The sequence below is a fragment of the Leucopleurus acutus genome (assembly GCF_964270905.1).
Source record: "Leucopleurus acutus genome assembly, chromosome: 20".
NCBI classification, from domain to species: Eukaryota; Metazoa; Chordata; class Mammalia; order Artiodactyla; family Delphinidae; genus Leucopleurus; species Leucopleurus acutus.
Genome location: NC_139162.1, coordinates 19,880,754 through 19,907,822, shown reverse-complemented (window position 1 = coordinate 19,907,822; position 27,069 = coordinate 19,880,754). Strand labels below are relative to the sequence as shown.

Below are 27,069 nucleotides of genomic sequence, written 5' to 3'. Positions count from 1 at the left end.
ATGTCCTTCAAACGCCCCTGCCCCTGTAAGTCTCCTCCCCACATCTTCCCATGGACCAGGGCCAGGTGAGGGCAGAGTCAGGACTGCAGAAATTGTCTCTAGGATGTTTGGCCAGAGAGCTCCAGGGGTCTGATCAGGGTGTGATGTGGTATGACGGGTGGGGGGAGGGCAACACAGAAGACTCCTGACATCTCACTTTGCAAATCCCTCTGTATGAGCACTTCCCAAAGTGTGGTTCAGGGTTCCTCCAAGGGATGTTAATGGGGTTACTATTTTTTTAATTCCATGGTCAAGTGAGTGTGGGAAACACTGAGTGAGACAAGTCAAGTAGATTTTGCTGGACTTTTCAGAGCCTTTAATATGGTGCTGTGTTGTGAGGCTCCACAGGAAAGAGAAAGCCCAGTGATCTTCCCAAATCTAGCTGACCACAAGGAATGTCTCACGGGATCGGTGTTCCACAGAACACACTCCTTGGAGTTCAGTGTCCTAGAAAACCCTTCCTGGAGTAGCCCCACCATGCAGCCCCTCATTTACTAATTCATTTCCATCTAATGAAGCCATAGACGATTTTGCCCGTAACATTCTTCTCATGGCTCCCTGATGCCCACGCGTCTAGACGATGGACACAACCAGGTGTACCCCGGGGCTCAAGGTCGCAGCCCCTAGAGCTCACTCCCCTAGTCGTCATCAGCCCCGCCTTCACCGACTCATGCTGCCACCCTTACCCCAGAGTCGCCTTCACCTCTCCCCCTGGCAGCCACCTGCTTCCTCCCATGATGTCCCCTGAACCCCCTCAAGCCACCATCATTTGCTGCAGTTTGGGAGGACGTGCGTAACCTCCCCATCCCTTCTCCGTGGTGAGGCGGGACTGTGAGCCTGTGTGAGTTCAGGGCCCCACCTTAGCCCCCCTCTACTTGTCATCTCCCTTCGGCCCGCGCACCAGTGTCTGTTCAAATTTGCGCCATTGGTTACGTGTCCCAAATCGTGGGGTTGGGGGCCTCTCTTGCATATAGTCGAAATCCCAACTGTCAATTGTTTGAACACCAAAGGGCTGCTGTAGCCGGGGTGGGGAGAGCTGGCCCCCCGTCTGGGAGTGATCATCCCCAGGTGGGCCGGGGAGGGCAAGGTGGCAATGGGTTCACTGTGCAGAGTGGTGTTCAGGGGGCGGGGGAGCCCAGCCTGGCTGCTGGCTGCCGTGGGTACCGAGGAGGGCATAGGTCAGGAGTGATAAGCTTTCTGATAGGTAGGACAAGCTCAATGAATTATTGTTACTGTTGTCACCATGGCTGCTGTTGTGGCATAATCAGGTGGCAAAGCCACAGGGGGAGCGGGTCGGAGCCCAGGGACACCTGCCCCACAGAGGGTCAGGGTGGCTGTGCCCTCACTCCTGGGAGCAGCCGGCAGTGGAGAAGGCTGGGGCTGCTGAGTGCGGAGGGCTTTCCAGAACCTTCTGGGCTCAAGCCAGGCCCTTCGGAGCCCCGCCCATCTGCACTAATCGGGGCCGACAGCCCAGGACAGGGCTTTGTGCATCCAGCTCCTGAGGACTCCATGGCATGGTCATGGGTATGCTGGGCTGGTCAGAAGCAGTTCCTGCGCGTCTCTGAATTCCCCTCCCCCCCTCACCGCCCCGCCCCACACCGACAGGCCCAGCGCCGAGCATGCAGTGGGCACTCAATGTTTGTTGAATGAATAAATGCACAGTCAGACACTGTGGATGAGGTGCTGGAGGGGGAGAAGCTGAAGCTCCTGACTCTGCCACCAGATTCTCTCTGTGGCTTTGACCAGCCCGTCCTCATCTCTAAAATGAAGGGGACTGAGGCCAGTGGGTTCCAGGAGCTCAGGGCAACTGTGAGGCTCCTTGGAGGATGAGGGGAGCCCAGGCAGGCAGAACCCAGGAGCCCCACCACCCACTGCTTCAGCCAGAGCAGCTCTGCTAACATCTACAGGTTGGGGTCTATTCAGATTTCAATTGGAGAAGGGTGTCCCAGGCAACGGCAAGTTGGGTCCCATGGGGTTGTCCAGGCCCACCCCTTCCTCCATCATCTCTCCCCTTCTCTGCCGGATTCTTCTCCTCATGTTGTCCAATCAGACTCTTTACCTTTTCTCTGCATTTGTTTAAGAAGTGCTCACAGCACCCCTTTCAGCACCCTTAGTCTGCTTCAATCTGGCTCCTCCAACCCCACACCAACACCACATCAGCATCTGTGTCACTAAGTCCATCCCAGAGTTTCCAGTTCTCAGCTGCATCTGACGCTGTTGGTCACATCAGTCTTCTAGGTAACTCCTCTACTGAGGAGTTCCTGACTCTGAGCCCTCAGGTCCTCCTCCAGCCCCTCTGGCTCCCTGGGCTCTGACCATCCATTCCTGGTCTCCTTTGGTGCTGGAGGTGGGTGGATTCTTCCCGCACCTGCCCTGGGATGCTGGGTCCCCCAAGACTCCAATCCTGCTGGCCTTCTCGCCCCAAACACTTCAGACCATTTCATCCTCACTCTGCTCTCAACCGCAGCGTCTAGGCCGGCAGCTTCCCAGCTCTCTCCCAGCCCAGTTCTGCCTGAGCTTCTGATTCCTTCTGCCTTCTGCTGCCTGGCTCCCCTGGGCAGCCCCCGTCTCCACTGCTCAAATACAGCCTGTCCCAGACTGAACTCCTTGTCTTCCCCTCCACGCTGGCTTGCTTGATTTTGCTGTCTTGGTTTAGGATACCACCATCACCACCACCATCACCACCACTCAGTTCTTCAGGCCAGAAATCTGGGAGTGACCGTCAATTCTCCTCCAGCACACCTATCATTGCCAACTGCCCAAGGAGACCCCGGGGTTTCCAAACTGGGTCAACAGATCTCCCTTCTGACTCCCCCCCCATCCGGGCCCCTCCTCAGACCCCACCTGGAAGTTGCTGCCTCAGTAGATGTTTATGGAACAACCAGACAAGTGAGCAAATCGAGGTGAAGCAGATGTCTTATGGGCGGCCTCCTGGGCTCGCAGACCAGAGGCCTTCACGCGGCTTCTGGAAGGGATGCAGAACCACAAGGGCCCCAGACATCCACATACACCTGACCCGGAGCAATGAGGGATGAAGCCGGAAGTCCAAAGAGGGCCCTGCCACGGACACACACCCTCTTCTTTTAGCACCTCCTTTCCCGCTCTGTGAATTTAGACACCTACCAGGGAATCCTTGAACTTTCTTAGCTCACAAAATCATCTTGCTCAGTACATGCAAAGATGCCAAAGACCATTAAAACCTGGAAAACTTAGGATAGGAATCACAGCTTGTTCCTGTTTAGGTTTCCACACCCCCACACCCTGCCGACCAAGAAGGGCAAAAGAGAAAGTCCCCAGAAGGAAAAACAAGCCCTAGAGTTTCCCAAGCAAGACCCATCTCCTAGGAGTGAGAGTTCAGGAGGTCAGGGAGAGTCAGCAGGGAACGTGGATCCAGGGCAGGGAGGAGTAGGGCGATGGGCAGGCGTCTGCCCAGTACCCACAGATTCAGACACTGGGTGAAGTGGGACCATCCACTGGCCTCTCAGGAGCTGGGCAGCCATGAAGCAGACCAGGCTGGGCCCACTCCTCCCAGGTCCTACCACATCCCCGGCCCCATCTTACCTTCCGAGCATCTCAGCTCATCTCAGCCCCTCGCAGAGACAGCCCCGGCAGACCTCCATGCCCCTCCGCCCAGTCAAGCAGATAAAAAGACTAGGGCAGGGAGAGGCAGCAAGAACAGGGGAGGGGAAGCCCTGAGGGTTCTGGCCACAAGGCTGCAGGAGGGAAGTCTGGTCGTCTCCCTGCAAGTGCAGGCCTGTGAGCCATTTCCAGCCCTAAGCACTGAGTGAGGAGGACCAGCCTGGCTCCTCAGAGAGGCTGGAGGCGTGGGAGCCTCCTCCATCTGGCCCCAGCTGGGCAGGGCAGCCCAGGATTCCCCCAGGACCCAGGCTCCAAGAACAGATGCTTCACAACCTCTTCTTCGCCACCAGCACATGGCAGCTCCACAGAGCTCCCTGTGAGGTGGAGGTGGCCTCAACGGACGGATCTGGGGGAGGAGGGGCTTCGGGGCCGCAGGGGAGACTGAGCCTGTAGCCAAGCAGGATAGAGAGCCACAGAGAAATCAGGTGGGGCTTGTCTCTGCTAAGCTCACAGGCTGCCCACAGGGCTGGAAGGAATCGCAGCCTGCAAAAGTCTCTGGATGGGCTTGACTCTCCCTCAGCGTTGGTGTGATGTGATAGACAGTGCCTGAGTTCGAGTGCAACGTGGCACTGACACGAACAGCTGTGTGATCCGGAGCAAGCTACTTAATGTCTAGAAACCTCAATTTGCTCACCTGTAAAATGGAAGTAGTCATAGTAGCCTTTTGCTTTGATGCCCAGATGTGGTGTGCCACAAGGAGCAGCTAGCTCGGTGCCAGGCACCGAGAGATGCTCAAGAAACTTGAAAATCTTGCCTTTTGGCCACCCTCTCTCTACACAGCTTAATATGACCCAAGTCTTTGGTAACAGAATGCGGGAAATGAGGAGAGATGGGGACTTTGGAGATGAATCCGGGGTTTGGACCGGACACTCCTGTTTTCTGCTCTGCTCATTGTAACTGTTACCTCTGCAGAGACTTCGCTGTCAACAGAAGGAAGGACTTGAAAGCTAGGAGGGCAAATGATGGGGCACACTCTGCAATTTACCACTTCTCTGCCCAGAGCAGACATTGCTAATCAACTGCAGTGCTCTTTCCCACTGAGCCCGAATGCAACCTCAGACTCCCTCTGAACACATGCAGGCACTACCCAATAATCATTAGCCTGTGAGATGAAACCTTTGTCCATTCCCTGCTGAGGTCTGATTTTGGAACGGGCAAGGGAATAGAAGGAGTGACTTCGGCTGGCCAGGTCTCTCTGAGCCTCAGTTTCCTCATCTGTAAACTGGAAGTTGAAAGGACTGTCCACCTCAAGAGGGCTGCTCTGAGGATCAAATGAGGTACCACAGATAAAGGGCTTACAAGGCCTTACGATCATTTCTTTATGTGGCCTTCTTGCTTCCTAGAAGCGACGCTGCACAGGAGGGGTCAGTGTGGCCATTTCAGGCCTGAGGAAACTGAAGCTCAAGGACGTGAAGAAGCTAGTCTAGGTGACACAGCTGGAAAATGGTGGGGGTCAGGGATACACCCCAGGTGAGTCTTTCCAGGACTCAATTTTGGATAATCTGCAGCTGGACAAAAAGGGTAGAGTCAAGTCTGCTCCTTCACCCCCACCCCTCGAATGGAGAGTCCATTCTGCAACCCCATAAACACCCTGGCTGCCCCTCCTCAGAGTTCTCTGGTCGAGCTCAGCATCTGATAGCTAATCTCAGTTTTAAATGCACGATCATTTTATATTAGAGTCCTTGGCAAGAGGGCATCAACCTCAGCTTGAGTGCTTCATGTAGTACTAATAACAGTAGCAGTATCCCCAGCTTTTGCAGAGCACTCCTTGCTGGCAGAGTTTCTGCACTTCCCCGTCCCCTGGCAGTGGGCTCCCTGGGTGACCTCATCCACCTCATGGTACTGAGCAGCTTCCATACACTGACGGTCCCCAAATTCACATCTCCAGCTCCAGACTCTCCCTGAACTCCAGACTCAGATATACAACTGTCCACCCCATATCTCCACTCGGATGTCCACTCGGGTGTCTACAGCTTATCTCAGATAGAACATGTCAAAACCTTACATCTTGACTCAAAGACCCCACCCAAGCTGCCCGTCATCTTCCCCATCTCAGGAAATGGCAGCTCAGTCCTTCCATCTGCTCAAGCCCCAAACTTTCTCAGTTTTTACTGCTCTCCTTCTCATCTACCCCCAAACCAATTAATCTGAAAATCCTAACAGTTTCACTTTCAAATCTGACCCCGTCTTGCCAATTCCACCTCTAAGCCCCAGGACCAAAGACATCATCGTCATCACCTGTACCACTGTCCTAACTGGACTAACTGGCCTCTTTGCCCCCCTCTTGTCCCCCTCCGGCCTATTCTGCCACAACCCTGGGAGCGTGGAAAAGGGAAGGATCTAGAGACTGAGTCTTGGGTTAGTTTCTGTATCTAGAAATCTTGCCAAGGAAAGCATGACCCCCAGAGTTGTCACCCACGGCACCCCAAAGTCAAGTACACTGGAGAGGACTGACCTGCAAACAGCGATGTGTAAGGACACTGCCATTTCTCTGCCAAGGGCTACCCTAGATTGGCTACCCATCCTGCACCTGGAACTGTGCCCAGGGTGATTAGGAAAGGCTGGTCTTCCTCTGTGATGTCACCACAGAAGTGTGCAGGCCTGCACACTTCCCAGACAGGAGAGAGAGGCCCCAAGAGAGAAGTCACATGCCCCATGGACCCAGGGGCTACCGACGGAGGAGACAGGTTTCAAAAGCAGGGCTTCCAGGCCCAAGCCCAGGGCACTGGCCACGCTACTCCCTCTGAGAGCTTGATACATTTTCACCTCCTAGAGTTCCTTCTATTTGCTTCTCTCTGCATTTAAGAACCGTATCCTCCATTAGCCCCCAAACCATCAGCTTCTAAGGGCTGCTCCCTCTTCCCACCTGACCCCACCCAACCTACGTGTCCATAGGTGACCTCCAGGCCTTGCTCGAGAGAGTCATTCCAGAGCTTTCCTCTGCCCATCCGCCAGGGCCTTCAGCCACTGGATGATGTTTCTCTCCCCTAGGAATGTGGCTAAGGCTGGGGATGTAGTCTAATACAGTAAAAACAGCAAGAGCTGAAAGACGCAGGTTCAAAAAACCATTGAAGCAAATGTATTTAAATCATCCAAGCCTCCGTTTATTCAGCTATGAAATGGGATTATGAGACCCAGTTTCCAGGATGACTGAGAGTTTGGTGAGCACATAGATGCTCAGTAAGAGTTTGTTCTATCTTTCACCTCTGGCTCTTGCATCCCACAACGAGAGCTGCAGAACTCACTCGGTCTTCCCTGCAGGGTCCTCCCAAGACCGTTCCAAGGGGAGATCACGTGTTCCCTCTCCCTTCCCAGCCAGCCCCAGGCTAGTGTTGAAACACAGCATGGCATGCTTGGCCACCTTCATCTGACAGGCTCTAATCAGGGGCCAGCCAGATGCCAGCCGTTCACCGGATCCTATCACAGGCACACAATGGGACAATGCAAGAAAATGTGTTCTCTCTACCTTGTAGATTGGATGTAAGAGGTCCTTTGCTGACCCTTTAGGACTTACCCTGGGACTCTGCCCCAACTGCCCCACACCAGAGGTGGAGAAACTGAGATGCAGATTGGGGACTGGACCAGGTCACCCAGCGTGTTTGTGGCTGAAACTTTGATGCTCCCAGCCTGACTCCACATAAAGTGCTCCTTCCACATGGAGCCTGCTCCCCTGTTCTCAGTGAAGATGCAGAAAAAGAGCAGCCCTCTTTTGAAAGCGAAACTGTGACAAAAGCCACGTCTTTTTGTTTTTTTAACAATAAAGACATTTATTGTTTCCGCACAGGGAGGGAAGTCCTGAGACGGAACAGCGTTAGGGTTCTCAATTTCAGTGGTCAAGGATGGACATCATTAAGGACCCAGGTTCTTTCCATCTTCTTACACCAACATTTTCTGCATTGCAAGATGATCCCCATCAGGGACTTCCCTGGTGGTCCAGTGGCTAAAACTCCGCGTTCCCAATGCAGGGAATCTGGGTTCAATCCCTGGGAACTAGATCCTACATGCAGCAACTAAGAGTTCACATACCACAACTAAAGATCCCGCATGCAGCAACAAAGATCCTGTCTGCCGCAACTAAGACCCAGCACAGCCAAATAAATAAATATTAAAAAAAAAAAAGATGGCCCCATCAACCCAGGCAGTGACACAACTTTTCCCAGAAGTTCCCCAGCACACCACCCCCATGTCTTATTGGCCAGAATTTAGTCACATGTCTACCCCTAAGCCAATCATACTGAGGGCATGGTAATACCAGGACTGGCTTACCAAGCCAGTCTTTAAAAGGACAAAGGTTGTTAGAACATAGTCCCCCCTCAGTCTAACATGGAGGCAGTGGACAGTCAGACTAGCAAACCCTTTCCCTCCTGCCTACTCAGTCCTTCCCCTCTGGTCCCCAAGACTCCAGGAGGACCTGTGAAAGTTAGGAGTGAGAACTGAACTGAGGAATTCCTTTTCTGGGGATTCTCTGGGGTTGGTTTTTTGTTTGTTTAGTAGAGATACCAGCTCACAAGAGTGAATACTTAAATATTCAGGAGATTCATGACCCGTTTAATCATTGGTAGCCAGCCTGAAATCCATCATGATGGGAGTATTTACACCATGGAAATTGGCAACCAACACTACAAATCAGGGATTTTTCTTTCTTTTTTTTTTTTTTCCTGGAAAGCTGGTTTGCCAGCGCACCACTGTATAAAACATACATGCAGGAAGGGGCACAAATCGTTAGTGTACAACTCAATGAATCTTCACAAACTAAGCACACTCAGATCAAGAAACACATCATAAGCTGCATCCCAGAACATCTACCGTGTGCTCTTCCAGTCACTACCCCATACCCAGGTCAACTACTGTCTTGACTTCTGTCGCCATAAATTAGTTTTGCCTGTTTTTGACCTTTATACATTTGGAATCATACAGGATGTTCTCTTTTGTTTCTGGCTTCTTTTGATCAACATTCCACTGTGAGATTCAACCACAGTATTGTATATAATTGTAGATCACTTATTCTCATCACCGTATAGTATTTCATTGTGTCAATATACCACAAATAACTTATCCATTCTACTTTAATGGACATCTGAGTAGTCTTCAGTTTGGGGCTATGAATGAATAGTGAACATTCTAGTAGAGTGCTGTCCAACAGAGCTTTCTGCAACAATGAAAATGTTCTGTATCTTCACTGCCCAATATGATAGCCATGACCCATGTGCAGCTATTGAGCCCTTGAAATGTAGCTAGTGCAAATGAGGAACTGAAATTTTTTAGTTTAAGTATACTTGATTTACAATATTGTATTAGTTTCAGGTGTACAGCATAGTGATTCAGTATTTTTGCATTATAGGTTATTACCAGATAAGTATAATTCCTTGTGTCATACAGTATATCCTTGTTGCTCATCTATTTTATGTATAGTAGTTTGTATCTGTTAATCCCATATCCCTAATTTGTCCCTCTCCCCTTCCTTCTCCCCTTTGATAACCACATTTGTTTTCTATATCTGTGAGTGTATTTTGCATATACATTCATTTATTTTTTAGATTATACATATAAGTGATATCATATAGTATTTGTCTTTCTCTGTCTTACTTATTTCGCTAAGCATAATATTCTCTAGGTCCATCCACATTGTTACAAATGGCAGTATTTCATTCTTTTTATGGCAGAGTAATATTCCATTGTATATATATACCACATCTTCTTAATCCAATTGTCTGTTGATGGGCACCTTGGGTTGCTTCCATGTCTTGGCTATTATAAATAGTGCTGCTACGAACACTGGGGTGCATAAATCTTTTTGAATTAGTGTTTTCATTTTTTCCAGATATATACTCAGGAGTGGAATTGCTGGATTATATGGTAGTTCTATTTTCAGTTTTTTAAGGAACATCATACTGTTTTCCATAGTGACTGCACCAACTTACATTCCCAGCAACAGTGTACATGGGTTCCCTTTTCTCCACATCCTCTCCAACATTTGTTATTTGTGGTCCTTTTGATGACAGCCATTCTGACAGGTGTGAGGTGATACCTCATTGTGGTTTTGATTTGCATTTCTGTAATAATTAGTGATGTTGGGCATCTTTTCTTGTGTCTGTTAGCCATTTCTATGTCTTCTTTGGAAAAAACGTCTATTCAAGTCTTCTGCCCATTTTTTGACTGGATTTTTTTTTAATATTGAGCAGTATGAGCTGTTAGTATATTTTGGACATTAATCCCTTGTTGGTATCATCATTTTCCAATATTTTCTCCCATCCTGTAGGTTGTCTTTTCATTTGTTGATGGTTTCTTTTGCTGTACAAAAGCTTTTAAGTTTAATTAGGTCCCATTTGTTTAATTTGTTTTTATGTCTTTTGCCTTAGGAAACTGATCCAAGGAAATATTGCTCCAAATTATGTCAAAGAGTGTCCTGCCTATGTTCTCTCCTAGAGTTTTATGGTTTCATGTCTTACATTTAGGTCTTTAAACCCTTTTAAAGTTTATTTTTGTAGTATATAGTGTGAGGGAATGTTCTAATCTCATTGTTTTATATGTGGCTGTCCAGTTTTCCCAGCACCACTTGTTAAAGACGCTGTCTCTTCTCCATTGTGTATTCTTGCCCCTTTCGTCATAGATTGATTAACCACAGATGTGTGGGTTTATTTCCAGGTTCTCTTTTCTGTTCCATTGATCTATGTGCCTGTTTTTGTGCCAATACCATGCTGTTTTTTATTACTGTAACTTTGTAGTATAGTCTGGAATTTGGCAGGGTTATACCTCCAGCTTTGTTTTTTGGTGGTTTTTTGTTTGTTTGTATTTAATTTTATTGGAGTGTAGTTGATTTACAATGTTGTGTTAGTTTCAGGTGTACAGCAAAGTGATTCAATTATATATCTATACATATATTCATTCTTTTTTCGATTCTTTTCTCATATAGGTCACCACAGAGCACTGAATAGAGCTCCCTGTGCTATACAGTAGGTCCTTGTTGGTTATCTATCTTAGATATAGTAGTGTGTGTATCTGCCAGTTTTGTTCTTTTTTCTCAGGACTGCTGTGGCAATTTGGGGTCTTTTATGGCTCCGCAGAAGTTTCAGGATTATTTGTTCTAGCTCTGTGAAAAATGTCCTGGGTATTTTGATAGGGATTGCATTAAATCTATAGATTTCTTTGGATAGTATGACATTTTAATAACACTAATTCTTCCAATCTAGGAGCATGGGATAGCTTTCTATTTCTTTGAATCACCTTCAATTTTGAGGAACTGAATTTTAATTTAATTTTCATTAATTTAAGTAGCTACATGCGGCTAGTGGCTACCACACTGGACAGCACTGTTCTAGTACGTGACTTTTGGTGAACATACTGATGCATTTCTGTTGGAGGATTCATTCCGCCCAGGAGTGGAATTTCTGGGTTATGGGACATGCATGTGTTTGGCTTTAATAGATAGAGCTAAACAGTTTTCCAGAGCGGCTGTACCAATCCACACTCCTAACATCAATACGTGATAGCTCTAGTTGCCCTACATCCTCACCAATGCTTGGCGTCGTCTGGATTTTTTCACTTTAGCCATTCGGCTAGACAGTAGAGATATTACCTTGTGGTTTCATTTGAATTTCTCTGGTGATTAAGTACAGTGTATTTAACACTTTGGATATCCTCTTTTGTGAAGTGATTGTTTAAGCCTTTTGCCCACTTTTTCATTGGGTCTTTTTATTACTGATTTCTAGGAGTTCTTTATATATTCTGACTACCAGTCCTGTGTTGGATATATTGCAAAAATCTTCTCCCTCTTTGTGGACTGCTTTTTGACTCTTATAATCATGTCTTTGGATTCACAGATGTTCTTAAACTTTTATATATAGACTATCTATTCTTGTATATAATTTGCTTTATGCATATTTAACTTCAAAATTTACAGAAAGTAAAACGATATGGAGCACAGTTAGGGGACACCCTCTTGTACTCCTTAGGAGCAGAGGATTCTATTGCTGCACTTCAAAGAATACATTTCTACAAATGTGAAAGCCGAGGTGGGCACCTTTTAAGTTGGACGGCAGCCTTGTTAAAGGGTTTTTGTCTATTACTGAAATTTCAGGGTTTAGGTTAAATGAAACTTAAAGGACTGCTCGTGAAACAATTTAAACTTTTTTTAAAATCTCTCATTTTTTTCAAGATAAAAAAGTACCTGCAACACTAAAATACTGACAGTGATCCCAATAGCTTAAGTACTGTTATAGTACACGTGGCTACTACACATGCACAGTATGTCACCAACACTGTCTAAACAATAAGAATCATAGCACTGGGGCACAGTGGCTCTCCTCATCCGTGCGAGCGAACAGGATGATCAATTACACCTGAGTGACATTAGTGCACTGGCGTATCTACCAAGTGTAAAATCCAGTTATCTAAAATGACATGACTATCAGATTCCCAGAGAGTATATTATTTCTGAGTTTGTATATTCAGAAACCTGTGGGTTGTTCCTTAAATTCTTTTAAAATAGGAATTACATTGAGCATTAAAAACACTGAACTAAGTAATGTAACCACCATAGCGGGTGAAGTTCAGTGTCTGGTTTAACAACCGTTTACTATCATTTCAAAATCAATTTCTGCTCAATCCTAGCAGAGCCAGCATTTCTCCTGCAGTGACATTTATTTTTAAATGCACAAGAATGAAAGGCCCAGCTATACACCACTGCCTTATTACAAGAGCCATGGGGAAGGCGAGCTGATGAAACACACACACGAGAGAAACGCGCACAGCATCATCTCTTTGTTCAACACTGGCTTTGATTTAGAGTAGAATGCAAAAAACATATTATAAAAACAGAATGAGGACCTGTTTCTAAGTGTAGTAGGTAACCAAGAACTATACTTCCACTGCAAAAATCTTTATAGGATTCAAGCACTAAAGTGACACTAGTACTGAAACATAGGTAATCAGAAATAGCAAAGGCACTGGTAACGTGAGTCATCATCAAAGGCAGCCCGGGTAAATATCACACAATTCCTGTCAGCTGCTACTAAGACTTGCATTTTTCGAACTGAAAAGGAATACGGTGGGGCTTTTTACTTATTATTTGAAGAAAGTCTGTCTTAGGTCCCCTCATTGAACATGAGGCCTAGGTTCCCAAATCAGTTTTCCTATATCATCACAAGACGTATTATACTCAGTTGATACTGTTTGACATTGAATTGCTATAATCGAGTTAATTTTGGTGAGTTTATTTAAGTGGCAGAATCTATCTCAATAGTGGAATAAATCACTTTCGTCTTATATTTATAGAATCATGAAAGGCCTGTGGGTGGTCACTTATATTTTTCCAGTTATATTTTAATGCAGTGGCTGAAAATCTTCCACTTGGCAATGGAGCACTCTCCTATTAACTCTGATGTGTAAAACAGAGGGAAGGAGAGCTACTCTGCATGACGTGAGAGCAGAGAACTCCATGGTGTACCAAGACTTTCCCTCTCAGCACTGGGGCACCTGTGTGGGAACTCTTGCTTTCCACGGTTTGAGAGGTTCATTTTAGTGGATTCATATACATGTTCCTAGTGCCTAGCATGTGTCCAGGCACAGAATAAGCACTTAGTGAGTATTGGTGAGTGGATGGATGGGTGGGTAGATGGACGGATGACTGAATATATGGATGGATGCATGGCTGATCGAGTGGATCCTGAATAGACGCCTAGGTAGATAAATACATTAGGAGGGTGAGTGAATTTATGGAGGACTGATTAATAGGTGGATGACTTCACATTCCAATCCTCGTTTTCACTATAACCTGCCCCACCTGTAATGCCACAAATGGCCAAGTAAAACGTGTCAGGGCCTTGACATACCATTAGCTGACCTCTTCTAGAGCTACGTCCCATTGTAAGAAGAATACTGAACGCCAAGCAGCCTCTTCCTCATCCCCATATCCCAATGTTCAGGGGACATCCCACAGCCTCACCCCAGGAGCACCTCCTCCTTTCCTGAGCTCTGTTGGGACCTTACCCTCTGTACTCCCGCTCAGGCCCCTTCCTCCCTCCCCTGATCTTGCTCTGCTGGTTCATCCTTCGAGACCCAGCCCCTCTGTGTGGATATGTCCCTGACCTGTTCCCAGTACTCTCTCTCCATCACAGTCTCCTGGTAACGAGGTGATATCACCAAGTGGGCTAAGAGGCTGCCCAAAACAGAAGGGGAAGGGACTCAGAAGTGCCCAAGCAAGTGAGCCTGCCCTGCCACGGCTCCTGTCCCAATCCCTGCCGGGAGGCTGAGACCAGCCATTGGTGAGCAGAGGGAAGACGGTGCCTGAATCCTGTTCCCCAGATTCCCTCCAACGACCTCAAGGCCTCACCCTAGTGGCTTCAGCAGTGGAGAAAGAGATGAACTACTGAGGCCAGACTTGCCAGGCAAGTGGACCTATGACAAATGTCTTCAGAATTTTTGGTGACAGGAACCATCAGTCAGATCTCAGTCCTTGGCGCCCCCTTCTCCCTCTAGCCAGCGTCTCCGAAGGTGTGGGCAGGTCTGGAGGCCTAAAGATGCTGGCTCAGCACCTCCACTGTCGGTGCCCTTTCTTTGTCAGTGCTCCCAGGTGGCTTCAGCCTGCAAAGAGCACTTGCCTGAACCCAGACAGAGTGACTGCACAGCTGCCCACACACTACACTCAGCAAGGAGTCAGCAGTGATGGTCTGCTTCAGCTTCCCTGCCCTGCACGTTCCCCACTGTTTCCCAGCCTGCAGCCAGCCCTGACCCCATCCCCCGACGCAAGCCTGGATCTCATTGCCTCGCCCATTGTGTTCACCTGGCTCCCACCTCCTCCCCACCCTTTCAGACCCCTTCACCCACCCTGCAGTTAAAACGGCTCAAGAATAAGCGTCTTTCAGGCGGATAGCGACCAAGTCCAGAGTGGGCAGAGGACAAACCCACTCTACAGCGAGTGAGTGGTAGAACCAGGAACGGAGACCCGTTCTCCTGCCTCCACCTCCACCGCACCCAACTCTCTTCCCCTGCTCTGGGCCCTAGTGCATGGATTATCAGACACACCTGGGTTCAAATCCCAGCTCTGCCACAAAACTAGGTGGGCAAACTTCAGCTCACCAAGACTCAGTGTCCTATAAATGCGGGTGACGATGGTTCCGCACAGAGAGGGGGCAAGCGCCAGACCTGGCCCCACACCCAGGCCGCGGTCATGCAGGGCCTCTGACCCACCTGTGGTTCCCAGTCCCAGCCTGGAGCAGAGGTCTGGAGGCGCGAGAACTGGCTTCTGCCTGGCACAGCCCCGAAGGGGACCTTGGGACCCCATCTACAGAGTGGGGAGAGCACCAGGGTTGTCGCTGAGGCCTGCTCAAAGGACGTCAGCTTGGCAAGGTGGAGGAACTCTCCTCAGGAGCAGCTGCCATCAAAGGCGTTCAGCTGAGCCCGGCTCCACGCTCCAAGTGCGGGCTTGCGGGCTTCCCCCACGCTCCACGCTCCACGCTCCGCCCTCCACCCTCCTCGCTCCACCCCCCACGCTCCACGTTCCACCCTTCACGCTCCACGCTCCACCCTCCACGCTCCACCCTCCACGCTCCACGCTCCTCGCTCCACCCCCCACGCTCCCTGCTCCACCCTCCACGCTCCACGTTCCACCCTCCACCCTCCACTCTCCCTGCTCCACCCTCCACGCTCCACCCTCCACCCTCCATGCGCCACGCTCCCTGCTCCACCCTCCACGCTCCCCGCTCCACCCTCCACGCTCCCTGCTCCACCCTCCACGCTCCACCCTCCACGCTCCCTGCTCCACTCTCCACGCTCCCTGCTCCACCCTCCACGCTCCACCCTCCACGCTCCACGCTCTCTGCTCCACCCTCCACGCCCCTCGCTCCACCCTCCACGCTCCACCTTCCACGCTCCCTGCTGCACCCTCCACGTTCCACCCTCCACGCTCCCTGCTCCACCCTCCACGCTCCCTGCTCCACCCTCCACGCCCCTCGCTCCACCCTCCACGCTCCACCTTCCACGCTCTCTGCTCCACCCTCCACGTTCCACCCTCCACGCTCCCTGCTCCACCCTCCACGCTCCACCCTCCACGCTCCCTGCTCCACCCTCCACGCTCCACCCTCCACCCTCCACGCTCCACCCTCCACGCTCCCTGCTCCACCCTCCACGCTCCACCCTCCACGCTCCCTGCTCCACCCTCCACGCTCCACCCTCCACGCTCCCTGCTCCACCCTCCACACTCCACCCTCCACGCTCCACCCTCCACGCTCTCTGCTCCACCCTCCACCCTCCACGTTCCACCCTCCACGTTCCACCCTCCACGCTTCCTGCTCCACCCTCCACGCTCCCTGCTCCACCCTCCACGCCCCTCGCCCCACCCTCCACGCTCCTCGCTCCACCCTCCACGCGCCACGCTCCACCCTCCACGCTCCACCCTCCACGCTCCCTGCTCCACCCTCCACGTTCCACGCTCCACCCTCCCTGCTCCACCCTCCACGCTCTACCTTCCACGCTCCCTGCTCCACCCTCCACGTTCCACCCTCCACGCTTCCTACTCCACCCTCCACGCTCCCTGCTCCACCCTCCACGCTCCACCCTTCACGCTCCCTGCTCCACCCTCCACGCTCCTCGCTCCACCCTCCACGCTCCTCGCTCCACCCTCCACGTTCCTCGCTCCACCCTCCACGCGCCACGCTCCACCCTCCACGTTCCACGCTCCACGCTCCACCCTCCACGCCCCACGCTCCTCGCTCCACCCTCCACGCTCCACCCTCCACCCTCCACGCTCCACCCTCCACGCTCCTCGCTCCACCCCCCACGCTCCTCACTCCACCCTCCACGCTCCACCCTCCACGTTCCTCGCTCCACCCTCCACGCGCCACGCTCCACCCTCCACGCTCCTCGCTCCACCCTCCACGCTCCCTGCTCCACCCTCCACGTTCCACGCTCCACCCTCCACGCTCCCTGCTCCACCCTCCACGCTCCACCCTCCACGCTCCACCCTCCACGCTCCCTGCTCCACCCTCCACGCTCCTCGCTCCACCCTCCACGCTCCCTGCTCCACCCTCCACGCTCCAACCTCCACCCTCCACGCTCCACGCTCACATGGATCCTCACAGCAGCCTACTCGCTGGTGCCCCCCCACCCTGCGTCCAGTTCTGCAGCCAGAGGGCGCTCTTAAAACACTGTGACCGCGCCCCTTCGTGTCTCCTCTCTACCCTTGAGATAAAAGACAGTCTCTTGATTTGACCTTCATGGCGGGGCCCTGCCAGCCCTTCAATACTCAGCAGTGTTCTTTCAGCTGATGATATACCTTCACCCTGAATAAGACGTAGGTCATGGCCTACTTTGACTACATGTTAAGGTGGCCCAGAAAAAGCAAAGCACCGTTTTAGGGAGAGAAAAATTTTACTTTAGCAAGATCCCAGAAACATGAGCGCCAGTGCACAGTGCCTGGTAGCCACAGAGTAGCATCTTGGCTAACAGCATGGGGCTTTGGCTGCCCACTGACCCGGGTCCCTCTGTGGGCTGAGTGACATTGGACAAATAACCTGTCTGAAGCCCAGTTTCTCCACCTGTTAACTGGAGATCCCATCGTGGACCATCATAAGAATTAAATAACACAGAGCATGAAAAGTACCAAGCATGGTGAATGACACACAGTAGGTGTCCAGGAGATGATAGCTACTCATGCTGTATGTGGAGGGAGGGCCGCATCTCAGGGATGACCTAGTATCTTGAGGTACAATTTCCTCTTGATCATCAGCACCTTTGTAGAAGCTGCTTGGGAAGAAAGTCTAGGATAGGGGCAAAGCTTGCCTTACCCTCTGTCCTTTCCACAGCTGGTGCAGGGGGAGAGCGAGGCAGAGCAGTGGGAAAGGGGGCTAGCATCATGTTGTTTCTCTGCAGTCATTTTTATCTTGTTGATGAAGTGGACCCTGAATTTGGAAATTGGAAGTTTCCCTCATAATTTAAAGCAGCACCTACCTCCGCCGGTCGCAGGGACTGGAAGATTAACTTCCCCCTGGCCATGCAGGCGGACGCCTGCGCCAACTGGCTCCATCTGCAGGCATGGGTGTTGCCATCTCCACACCTGGCTGGTGATGAGCCTGGCACTGCCACGAGAGCGAGGTTCTCATTTGCTGCTGAGGCAGGGAGAGGGAGAGGCGTCTTCAGGGTGACGCCATGGGACTGGCACCTCCGCAGCAGTTTCTGCGTGCTGAGCAGGGCAGGCATGCACACACAAATCCAACCCTAGGTTCTCATTCTGGGCACCTCCAGCCTTGCCATGGCCAGCTTTCTGGTAGCACATCTGCCTTGGACCGTGGGGTGACCAGTACATCCCAAACCATCGCAGCAGCTGGAACAGACTGAACAGGACAGTTGAGAGCAGTGTGGACCCCATACACTCCTACTGTCCCCAAGGAGGGCTGCTGTCTCTGACATTCCCAAGCCCTGCCATTGGCTTCAAAGGTGAGAGGAAGAGGGTGACATTGGTTGGATGGCCAGCTGGCTTGTACTTTATCAGAGAGAATACGGTAGCAGAATGATCACTGGCTCAGCTCTAGTCCAAGCCAAAGCCCGGTCATTGGCTCAGGAGTGAAAGCACGGCGGACTAGATGAGTGGTGGCCAAAAGCTTGTCTCCTGACCAGGGTAATCACTGTGTGAAGTACTGTGTTGAAAAGGATGCTGCGGCTGCCTCCTGGGCCAAACAGGAAGAGAATGACTCTGAGTTAGCCATATACTGGCTATATATGATTGTGGTGGGTTACTTAATACCTTTGAGCCTCAGTATTCTCACCTATAAAATGGGGAGAACATAGCTTCAGGGATGAAGTGAGCTCTCACCACAACCTACACATAGTGGGGGCTCTCAAAACAGTGGTCTGTGTTTGGCCCTCAAAGAATCCCAGAAATCTGCTTATGCTGGCATTTTCATGTTAGAGGGCCAGGGAGCACACACACTCAGCCAAAGCCCAAGGGCAGCTCCCTCTCCCCAGGGAAGGCACCTGCAGGGGAGCAGCTTCCAATGAACTTCAGCGAGCAAAGGCTTGGCTCTCAGGCTAGGATGACATTCTGGCCCAGGCAGTAGGGCCTCGAGGCCAGCCCCTCCTAATGAAGGTCAGTAGGCTGCAGGAGCCACCAGCATGGGCCGGAACTGCTGGCGGGCGTGTTCATAGCTCAGGCAAAGGCCCCAAGTTCATGCTTCACCTACCTGTCCCTGACATGGGCTGAGTGTGGGAGAGGCTTCTGGAGATGGTGCTGGGAAGGGATGGGAAGGTACAGGAGGCCACAGTTGAGTTTCTACCTTCTGATTTGCATAAGTCCATGCCCTCACCTGGGAACAAAGCCCTCCTACAACTACCCAGGGAGGTAACCATCCACACTCCGCTTGATTACCACTCAAGACAGAGACCTCATTCCCCTGAGGAAGCTCAGGGCCTCCCTGCCACTTCCCCATCTGGTCTCAAGGCTGCAGCCACTCACTCAGTACGTGGCTTGGGCACCTTTGGTGAGCCCAGGCCCAGTGCTGAGCTTGAGGACACAGAAAGCGATCAGACACAAGCCCTGGAAACCGTGCATAATCATATGCGACAAGTGCAGAACAGGGACTGGGACACAGGCTCTGGGAGGACAGACAGGGGGACCGCTTTCAGAACAGGGCCCAGGAAAGCTTGCCCTGTGGCTCGCTGAGTATCTGAAGCTGGCTCCGTACGGCTGTCCAGAGATGGGACCTGCACCCTCAGGAAGGGCTCACGCCTGGGGCAGGGAACAGTGGAGAGTGAGCTCGGGACTTTGAAGCTTGGGCCTGAGTTCTCACTTGGCTCAACCACAGAGTGACTGAGTGACCGTGGGCTGGAGCCGAGCGTCAGTCCACACATCTATAAAAGGGGAAAACCACATCCCTGCCCAGCTGAGTGGGAGGGAATTAAGGGGCAGTCACGGACGCTCCCTAATGTGGTGCTGGCTCTCCCTGAGCGAGGCAGCGAGTGCCCATGGATGGTCCTGGCTGATTCCAACCCTTCCCTGGGACCCCAGCCCCCAGGGCTCCATCATCTTATCTTATGGGAGGACAAAGCCATTGTGGGCCCCAGAAGCTTCCTTTAGTAGGGTTCTCAGGGACCCACCATACCACACCCCTTCCTAGAAGCCCCTTCCCACCTCTCTGCACCTTTACCCTTGTTCTTCCCCTGCCTGGAATACCTCCTAGCTTCACCTCCTCTGGGAAGCCTTCCCTGGTCTGATCCAACCCACTGTCATGTCTGGGTCAGTTAGTGCTCTTAACCCCAGGCCTGCCCGATTTCCCTGGAGTCCCCTAGGTAGGTTTCGCCCCTGAGGCAGGAGGCCAGTGTTGGAGGCCAGCACATCTGGTCCTCATACTCTGACCCCTGTGTATCCCCCATGCCTTCCCAAGTCTTTGGTAAAGTCATGCTGACCTTCCAACCTCATGTCTTGGTGGAATAGAGTCCTTGTCTAGCACCGAGTCAGGTTCAGTGGGTTCAAGCCTCAGCTCTGCCGCTAATTTGCTGTGTGACCTTGAGCAAGTCCACTGCCCTCTCTGAGCTTCCTTTTTCCTTTCTGTGAGTTGGTTGAGCTCCTAGGCCAGAGGCTTCAGAGGAGAGGCGAGAGGAGGTCAGCCCTCACTAGCAGAGGCTCCTGCGGGGAGGAGGGGAGCAGCGCCTGAATATCCTCCATTTATTTAGGGATGAATAACTCACAGGGCAGCAGGGAGGGAGGAGGAAGGTGTGGGGCAGGGTCCGTGCCCCGGCTCAGCGTCCTCTCTCTCTCTGTCCACAGTAGCTCGATACAACCGCACCAGCTACTTCTACCCAACGTTCTCAGAGAGCTCAGAGCACAGCCATCTGCTCGTGTCTCCTGTGCTGGTGGCAAGCGCAGTCATAGGCGTGGTCATCATCCTCTCCTGCATCACCATCATCGTGGGCAGCATCCGCAGGGACAGGCAAGCCCGGCTCCAGCGGCACCGCCACCGCCATCGCCGCCACCACCACCACCACCATCGCCGCCGCCGCCGCCGCCACCGAGAGTACGAGCACGGCTACGGTGAGCTGCCGCCCACCCCGGGCCCTGGGGCCCCTTAGCCCAGGAGGCATCAGGGAGGTGGTGGCTCTGCCATGGGTGGCACAGGGTGGTCAGAGGAGGCATCCTCGAGGTCATAAGTAATCAGGAAGAGCTCAGAGGCACTCACCATGTCTCAGGGGCATAAGAAGCCCAGTTGTCTGCCAAAGGGAGGGTGTGGTGCTCCCTCCCTAGCCCTGGCCACTGTGAGACCAGGCCTGCCTGTTCCTACCCTTGTATCACCAGCCTGACCCCCGGAGAGTACAGGGCTCCTGCTCAGAGCAGGCCCACCCCCAACCAGGAGCCCAGGTACCACCCTCGACCTCCCCCCACCGCAGGACGGCCAGCACGCCCACCTCACATAACTGGACCCATGCTCTCCACTCCTGCCCCTCCCCAGGCACCTCTTCCATGCTGCTTTCTGCCTCTGCACCTTTGCATATGCTCTTCCCCGTGCCCAGAATGCCATTCCCCATACTTCCCCACCTGACAAAAGCCTACTTGTCCTGCCAGACCTGGCTCAAATACCACCTCCTTTTGCAAGTTTCTCTGGCCCCTCCTCAACCACCCCCCAGGCAGGGTTGACCCCCATTCCCTGTACTTCCTTAGCATCGTACCCACACTGCCATCAGTACCCCGACACAGGATGGCTGTGTTGCATCGGTGAAAGCAGGAGCTGCATGTAGCTCTCCGAGAGTCGAGCTCACAGCCCAGAACAGGACCTGGCCCAGAAGAAGTACTCCGCAGGCAAGGGAAGGAACCACTTCATTTCATCCTCACAGCAAGAGCTGTGTTAGCCCATTTTAAAGACTGGGAAGCTGGAGGGACTTGTTGAATGGCCTGAGTGCCCCCGAGCCTGCGCCTTGTACTTAGAGCCTAGGAGAGATGCCCACAGGGGTTCCCTACATTAAGGTTGAGAGGTCAACCTTGGCCTTGAGGAGAGAGACGGACCTAGGGGCAGGCCAGTCCATCCTGAGTCTGTGGTGGAGCCACAGGGCCTGTGCCACATGAGCAAGGCCCTGTCCCTGACATCAGAGCAGGTGGGGTGACAGCAGGCCACAGCCAGGCCAAGTCTGGGGTCAAGCCTTTGCTTACCCAGCCCCCGCTCCGATGACTCACAGCAGCCCTGCAGCCCTGTTACCGTGGAGACCCCTCTGTGGGGCTCCCGCCTCTCTGCCCACTTCTATTCTCAGCTCTGGCTTTGGCACCTCCTTGGGGCCTCAGCAGGGAGCCTGGAGGTGCTGATGCCCCTACACCACCTTCTAGCCTTCAGGGGGTGCACAGGGGCTGCAAGGAGCCTTGGAAAGAAGCCAGGGAAGAGGGGACCTGAAAGCAGCAGAGCACCAGCAAACACCACCCTACTGGCCCGGGGACCCTCTGTCCTTCAGATGCCCTCCCCCCGCTCCAGTGACTCAGCCCCTCCCGGGCTCCCTCCCACCGCTCTGGCCGCTCCTTCTCAGACTTCCTGGTGGATTCCTATTCTCTGAGGAAAGGAATATTAAGGTCCCTCAGAGCCCAACCCTGGGCCCTGGGTCCTCTCTCTGTACCCACCCCATCTGTACCCATGCCCATCTCATCCACCTGACAGCTCCAGGCACCACCCACCACCCTCACCCAGACGTCCCCGAGACACCGGCCCCTGAAGTCTCAGAGGCACCTCAGACCCAGGGGGTCCAAAACAGCCTTAATCTTCCACTTCTACTGCACAACCTCAGGAAAGTTGCTTAACCTCTGTGAGTCATCTGTACAATGGGTACATGGGGACCCACCCCGAAAAGTTATTGTCAGGACTAAATTAGCACAGTACCTGGCTTATGAGTAAGTGCTCAGTAAATGTTAACTATTTTCATGATCTCTCCCTACCACCCCGAGAATACCTACTCCAGGGCCACTTCACTAATGCTGCAACCTCCACACCTGCCAGCCACCGGCCTGGCACCTCCAAGGCATTCTCCACAAGACAGCCAACATGACTGAAATGACTCTACTCAACACGACTCAGTGGCCCCCCACTGCCCTCAGGACAAAGTTGGTCCTCCTCTGTCTGCCCACAGGGCCCTGCTGTAGGCTGGTCAGGTGCAGAGAGAGGAGCCAACGAATGTTTGAGAATGAATGAAGGAGTGAGTGAGTGAGACAGACAGAAAGACCAAGGAAGGAAGGAAGGAAGGGAGGGAGGGAGGGAGGGAGGAAGGGAGGAAGGGAGGGAGGGAGGGAGGGAGGGAGGGAGGAAGGGAGGGAGGGAGGGAGGAAGGGAGGGAGGAAGGGAAATTCTCCTTCCATAAGATGGAAATACCTTGAGCTTTAGGAGACAGATCTGGTCCCCTTCCGCTTGCCCGGGCTTTCGAGCAGCGGCTTTATATCCGATTCGTCCTCTGAGGGAAGGGAGTAGCCACTCTCCCCCTCCCACAAATTGTTGAGGGTGAATGAGATCGTGGGGCTAGAGCACAGAGGTGCTCATGGACGCCAATTCCTCCTCCCCCCTCTCCCGGGCCTGTCAAAGTTGTTAACCTCGGATTTGGGCTGAATAATGAACCAAAGTATATCTTAACTTGGGCAAATAAGGGAAGAGGGAGATTTGGGCCTCCCTGGACCATTTGGGTCTGTGCTGATGTTGAAGACAGGAAAGGAAAGGAGATAAGAAAGGAATTTGGGGAGTTCAAACAGGGTGTGTGTGTGGGGAGGGGGTTCTTTCCAGCTGTTCCTCAGGACCTCCACCCAGCTGGATGTCTGGGATTGACCTGGGTCATCTCAGGATTGGGGTCTGGGCTAAGTGAGTGCCTCAGGGAAGCCTCAGTCTCCCTGAGACGCTCAGCCTCTGGGGGGCCCAAGAAAAGCAACCCAGGGAGAGAGGTGAACAGCAGAGTGGTTCGGCCTGGTCAGCTCTCAGACCTGCCCACCAGGAAGGCTACTTACCTTCCCGAGGTCTGGACAGCCATAGCGCCCCCCGCCACTCGCACTGTGAGTGGGACCCTCCCCGCAGCAACGCTGGCAGGGACGGGATCCCGGCACCAGAGCCCAGTGGCCTCGGTTCCACTTCTGTCCTCACGCACTTATTTCATGTCTTCCTCTCTCCTGAGTTTCTTCCCCAATTTCTTCCCAAAATTCTCATCCTTCCACTGGTGCCCTAAAAGGAAACAAATTTCATTTCAGCTCCTTCTTACAGCATGTTATTGGGTTCCTTTTTCCTAGTAGAAAAGTAATATGTGTTCACTGTGGAAAACCTTTAAAATACAGAAAATATAAAGAAGAAAATAAGGGTTCTGATCCTGTCCTCCAGACAGAGCCGCTGTTACTATGTTTGGAATATTTTCTTCCGAGAGCTTTCTCGAGGTCCATAGATAACCCTGGGACTGCACCTGCAAATAGTGTTTCATATCCAGATTTTTTCCATTCATTGTTGTATCGACCTGAGAAAAAGAGATTTGGGGAGTAGAAAGAGCAATCTTTGGGGTCTACAGACTATGCATGAATTCCAGCTCCACATCCTACCAGCAATGTGACCCTGAGCCTCTGGCTGTAGAATGGAAAGGGCAACTGCAACAGTGCTGCTGACCTCAAAGAAAGGTCATGAGCCCCACCCCAGACAGACAAGCCCCGCCCCTGACGTTACGCCCTGCCCTCTGAGCCACCTGGGAGCCCGTTGGAGGTGAGGAGACCTCGTGTCTCAACCAGTTATCTTTGCAGTTCCCACTGTCCGCCCACCCCCCCCCCGGCCCACCCCTCTACCAGATCTGTCAGAAACTGGGAGGCGGAGGAGCTGGGACATCCAGCCACCCTCGGCCCAACCAATAATTTGCTGTGTGGCCTCCAGCAAGACACTGAGCCTCTCTGAACCCCAGCTGTAGAATGAGAAGATTGTACTCCATCGGCATTTCCTAAGCAGTGTTACTAGGTCTCAGAAAATAAGATTCCGTGGCCAAATGCTGCACAAGCACAGTTAAATGTGTTTCTCAGCTGTGGGACATTTCAGAGCCTTTGATGTACTATGTGATAAAAACAAAAACAAGAACAAACAAAAAAAACCAGAAGAGAGTGTAGTATATGTAGTCATCAGAGAAACCCCTTTTCTCCCTGGGATACCTAAAGGGACGGAGGCCTGACCCCAGAGACCGCTGCTGTCCTCATTCCCTGACACTTCCTCCCCATTTTTTGTGCCCCAGCCCTTCTCCACAGCTCAAAGCTTCCCGTTCACACTACAGTCTTCTTTCACAACTCCCCCTCTTGGCTCAAGCTGTTCTGTTCCCTCTGCCAGGCCTGCCCCTCTTCCCCTGGCTGATTTCTAGACAAGATTCAGCTCTGGGAGCCCTTCCCCCCAGGAAGCCTTCCCTGACCTCCAAGCTGGGTCAGGCCCGTCTCTGCTCCCACAGCCCCAGTACAACATCTATCAAAGCTTGTGACATGCTGCCCACTACCAGGCTGTCCGCAGGACAGGCTGCTCACTACCCTGGGAGCCCCACCAGGGCAGGGCCAGCTCTGCTCCCTGTGACCCCCATGCCCAGCAGGGCACTGGCGCTCACATTCTGGGGCTGTTGCTGACGGAATGAAAGCAGCCCTGGTTGGTAAGGGGCAGGATGGTGAGTCGGAGAGAACAGAATCTCAGTGGCCTCAGGCAGACATGTGAGGACCCTCCCTGGCACCAGCCTGAGGCCCAGGCTGAATGTCCGTTCCCTGCAGTGTCCGACAGGCCCATGTATAGCCGCTCGAGCCACAGGACACGCTACATCTGCAGCCCCGCCGAGGACTGGCCTCCACCCTTGGACCTCAGCTCTGATGGGGACGTGGATGTCACGGTGCTCCGAGAGCTGTACCCAGATTCTCCACCGGGGTAAGGAGGCCTGAGAGGGCAGGGCTCTGGGCAAGAATCTCCAGCCCCCATGGGAAACAGCAACACCCCAGATGGCATAAAGGCAGAAAACATCTCCTCACCCTCCTGACCAAGCTGGTCCCTGTAAGGTGGGGCGTGACTCAGCAGATGTCCCTGAGAGACACTCGAAAAGGAAAAAGGAAGAAACGTTCAGCTCCTTCAGGCTGGGTGAAGAGGTGAGGTGGAAGGTCCAGGCCCCAGCCCCTTAGTTTGTGCCCCCGAAGCCCAAATCACATCCACTGGGATAGGCATAATTGTGTCCAGACTGCACTCGTGGCCAGCAGGTGGCCCTGTCCCATGGGGGGGATTCTTCCCTGGGGAGCCTTTGAGTCCTATCCTGTCCTGCCAGCCACCCTCAGGCATATCGCCACCAGTTTGTACATGAAAAGAGGAGTCTGGGCCTCTATCACTTCCCCACCAGGAGACCACCTGGGCCCCACAAACAGCCCCATCCTCTCTATCACCCTCTACCCTCTGCCCCCAGGGGCACTGGGAGGTATGAACTTTGCCTGCAGGTGGGTGCTTTTTCACCCTGCAACCATGGGCCCCAGGGACACCTTCCTAGCCCTGGAAGGGCCACTTTGGGGTGAGTTGAGACCCAGAAGTGTCTGGCAGCCTGAGGCTGCTCCCACCAGCATGACCCACGCTCGGTGGCCAGCCTGCAGATGCTCCAGCAGCAGCGGCTACAGTTCTGAGCGATCTGAGACCCAGAATTTGGTGGCTCGCTCACTCACGTTCACACGGAACACTGGGGCTGAGTCAGGGCCAGAATCCAGGTCTCGGTGGTTCTGGGGTGCCCCTCCCCAGGGAGTAGAGGGGTTTCATCGGAGTCAGTGTGACAAAGGCCTGACCTGGTCCATGCCGGGGCAGATTGTCGCTGCGGCTAGGCCCCCGGCCCTCGGGGGCGACCCCGCCACCCACCACTGAGGCCGGCTTGCACAGGGCCCTGAGGGAGCCTCTTCTCTTGCAGTTACGAGGAGTGTGTGGGGCCGGGGGCCACTCAGCTGTACGTCCCCACAGACGCCCCACCCCCCTACTCGCTGACCGACTCCTGCCCTGTGCTGGACCGCGCCCTGGATGCGGGCAGTGGCCGCAGCCCTGGCCAACACCAGCAGGCACAGAGACCGCAGGGCCAGAGTGGCTTCCGCACCATTTCCGTGGACACCCTGCCGCCTTATGAGGCCGTGTGTGGGGCCAGTCCCCCCCCATCGGGCCTGCTGCCACTGCCGGGACCAGAACCAGGGCCGAGGAGCTCCCAGGACTCGCCCACCCCAACCCGGGCCCCAGCCTCAGGCCCAGAGAGGATTATGTGAGGGACCCAGCGGCCGGTCCTGCCAGCCCCTCAGAGCTGGGCCACACCTTTCAGGCACGCAGGGGCACGCACGCACACACACGCACGCACGCACACACACACACATACACACAGAGAAGCGCACACAGATGTGCACACATGGCACTCCCACATGTACACACAACTTGGACACACGCACAC

General features: G+C 53.0%; 1 protein-coding gene across 1 annotated transcript; it reads left to right on the top strand.

The window, feature by feature from the left end:
- On the top strand, window positions 1–26,890 carry BEAN1 (brain expressed associated with NEDD4 1; the record flags this gene model as incomplete). The annotated part of the gene is given in 6 exon segments (XM_082862604.1): window positions 1–24; window positions 5,024–5,128; window positions 5,130–5,148; window positions 20,435–20,698; window positions 25,388–25,538; window positions 26,548–26,890. Coding segments are annotated over 6 exon segments (906 nt in total).
- Window positions 26,891–27,069: the final 179 nt, after the last annotated feature.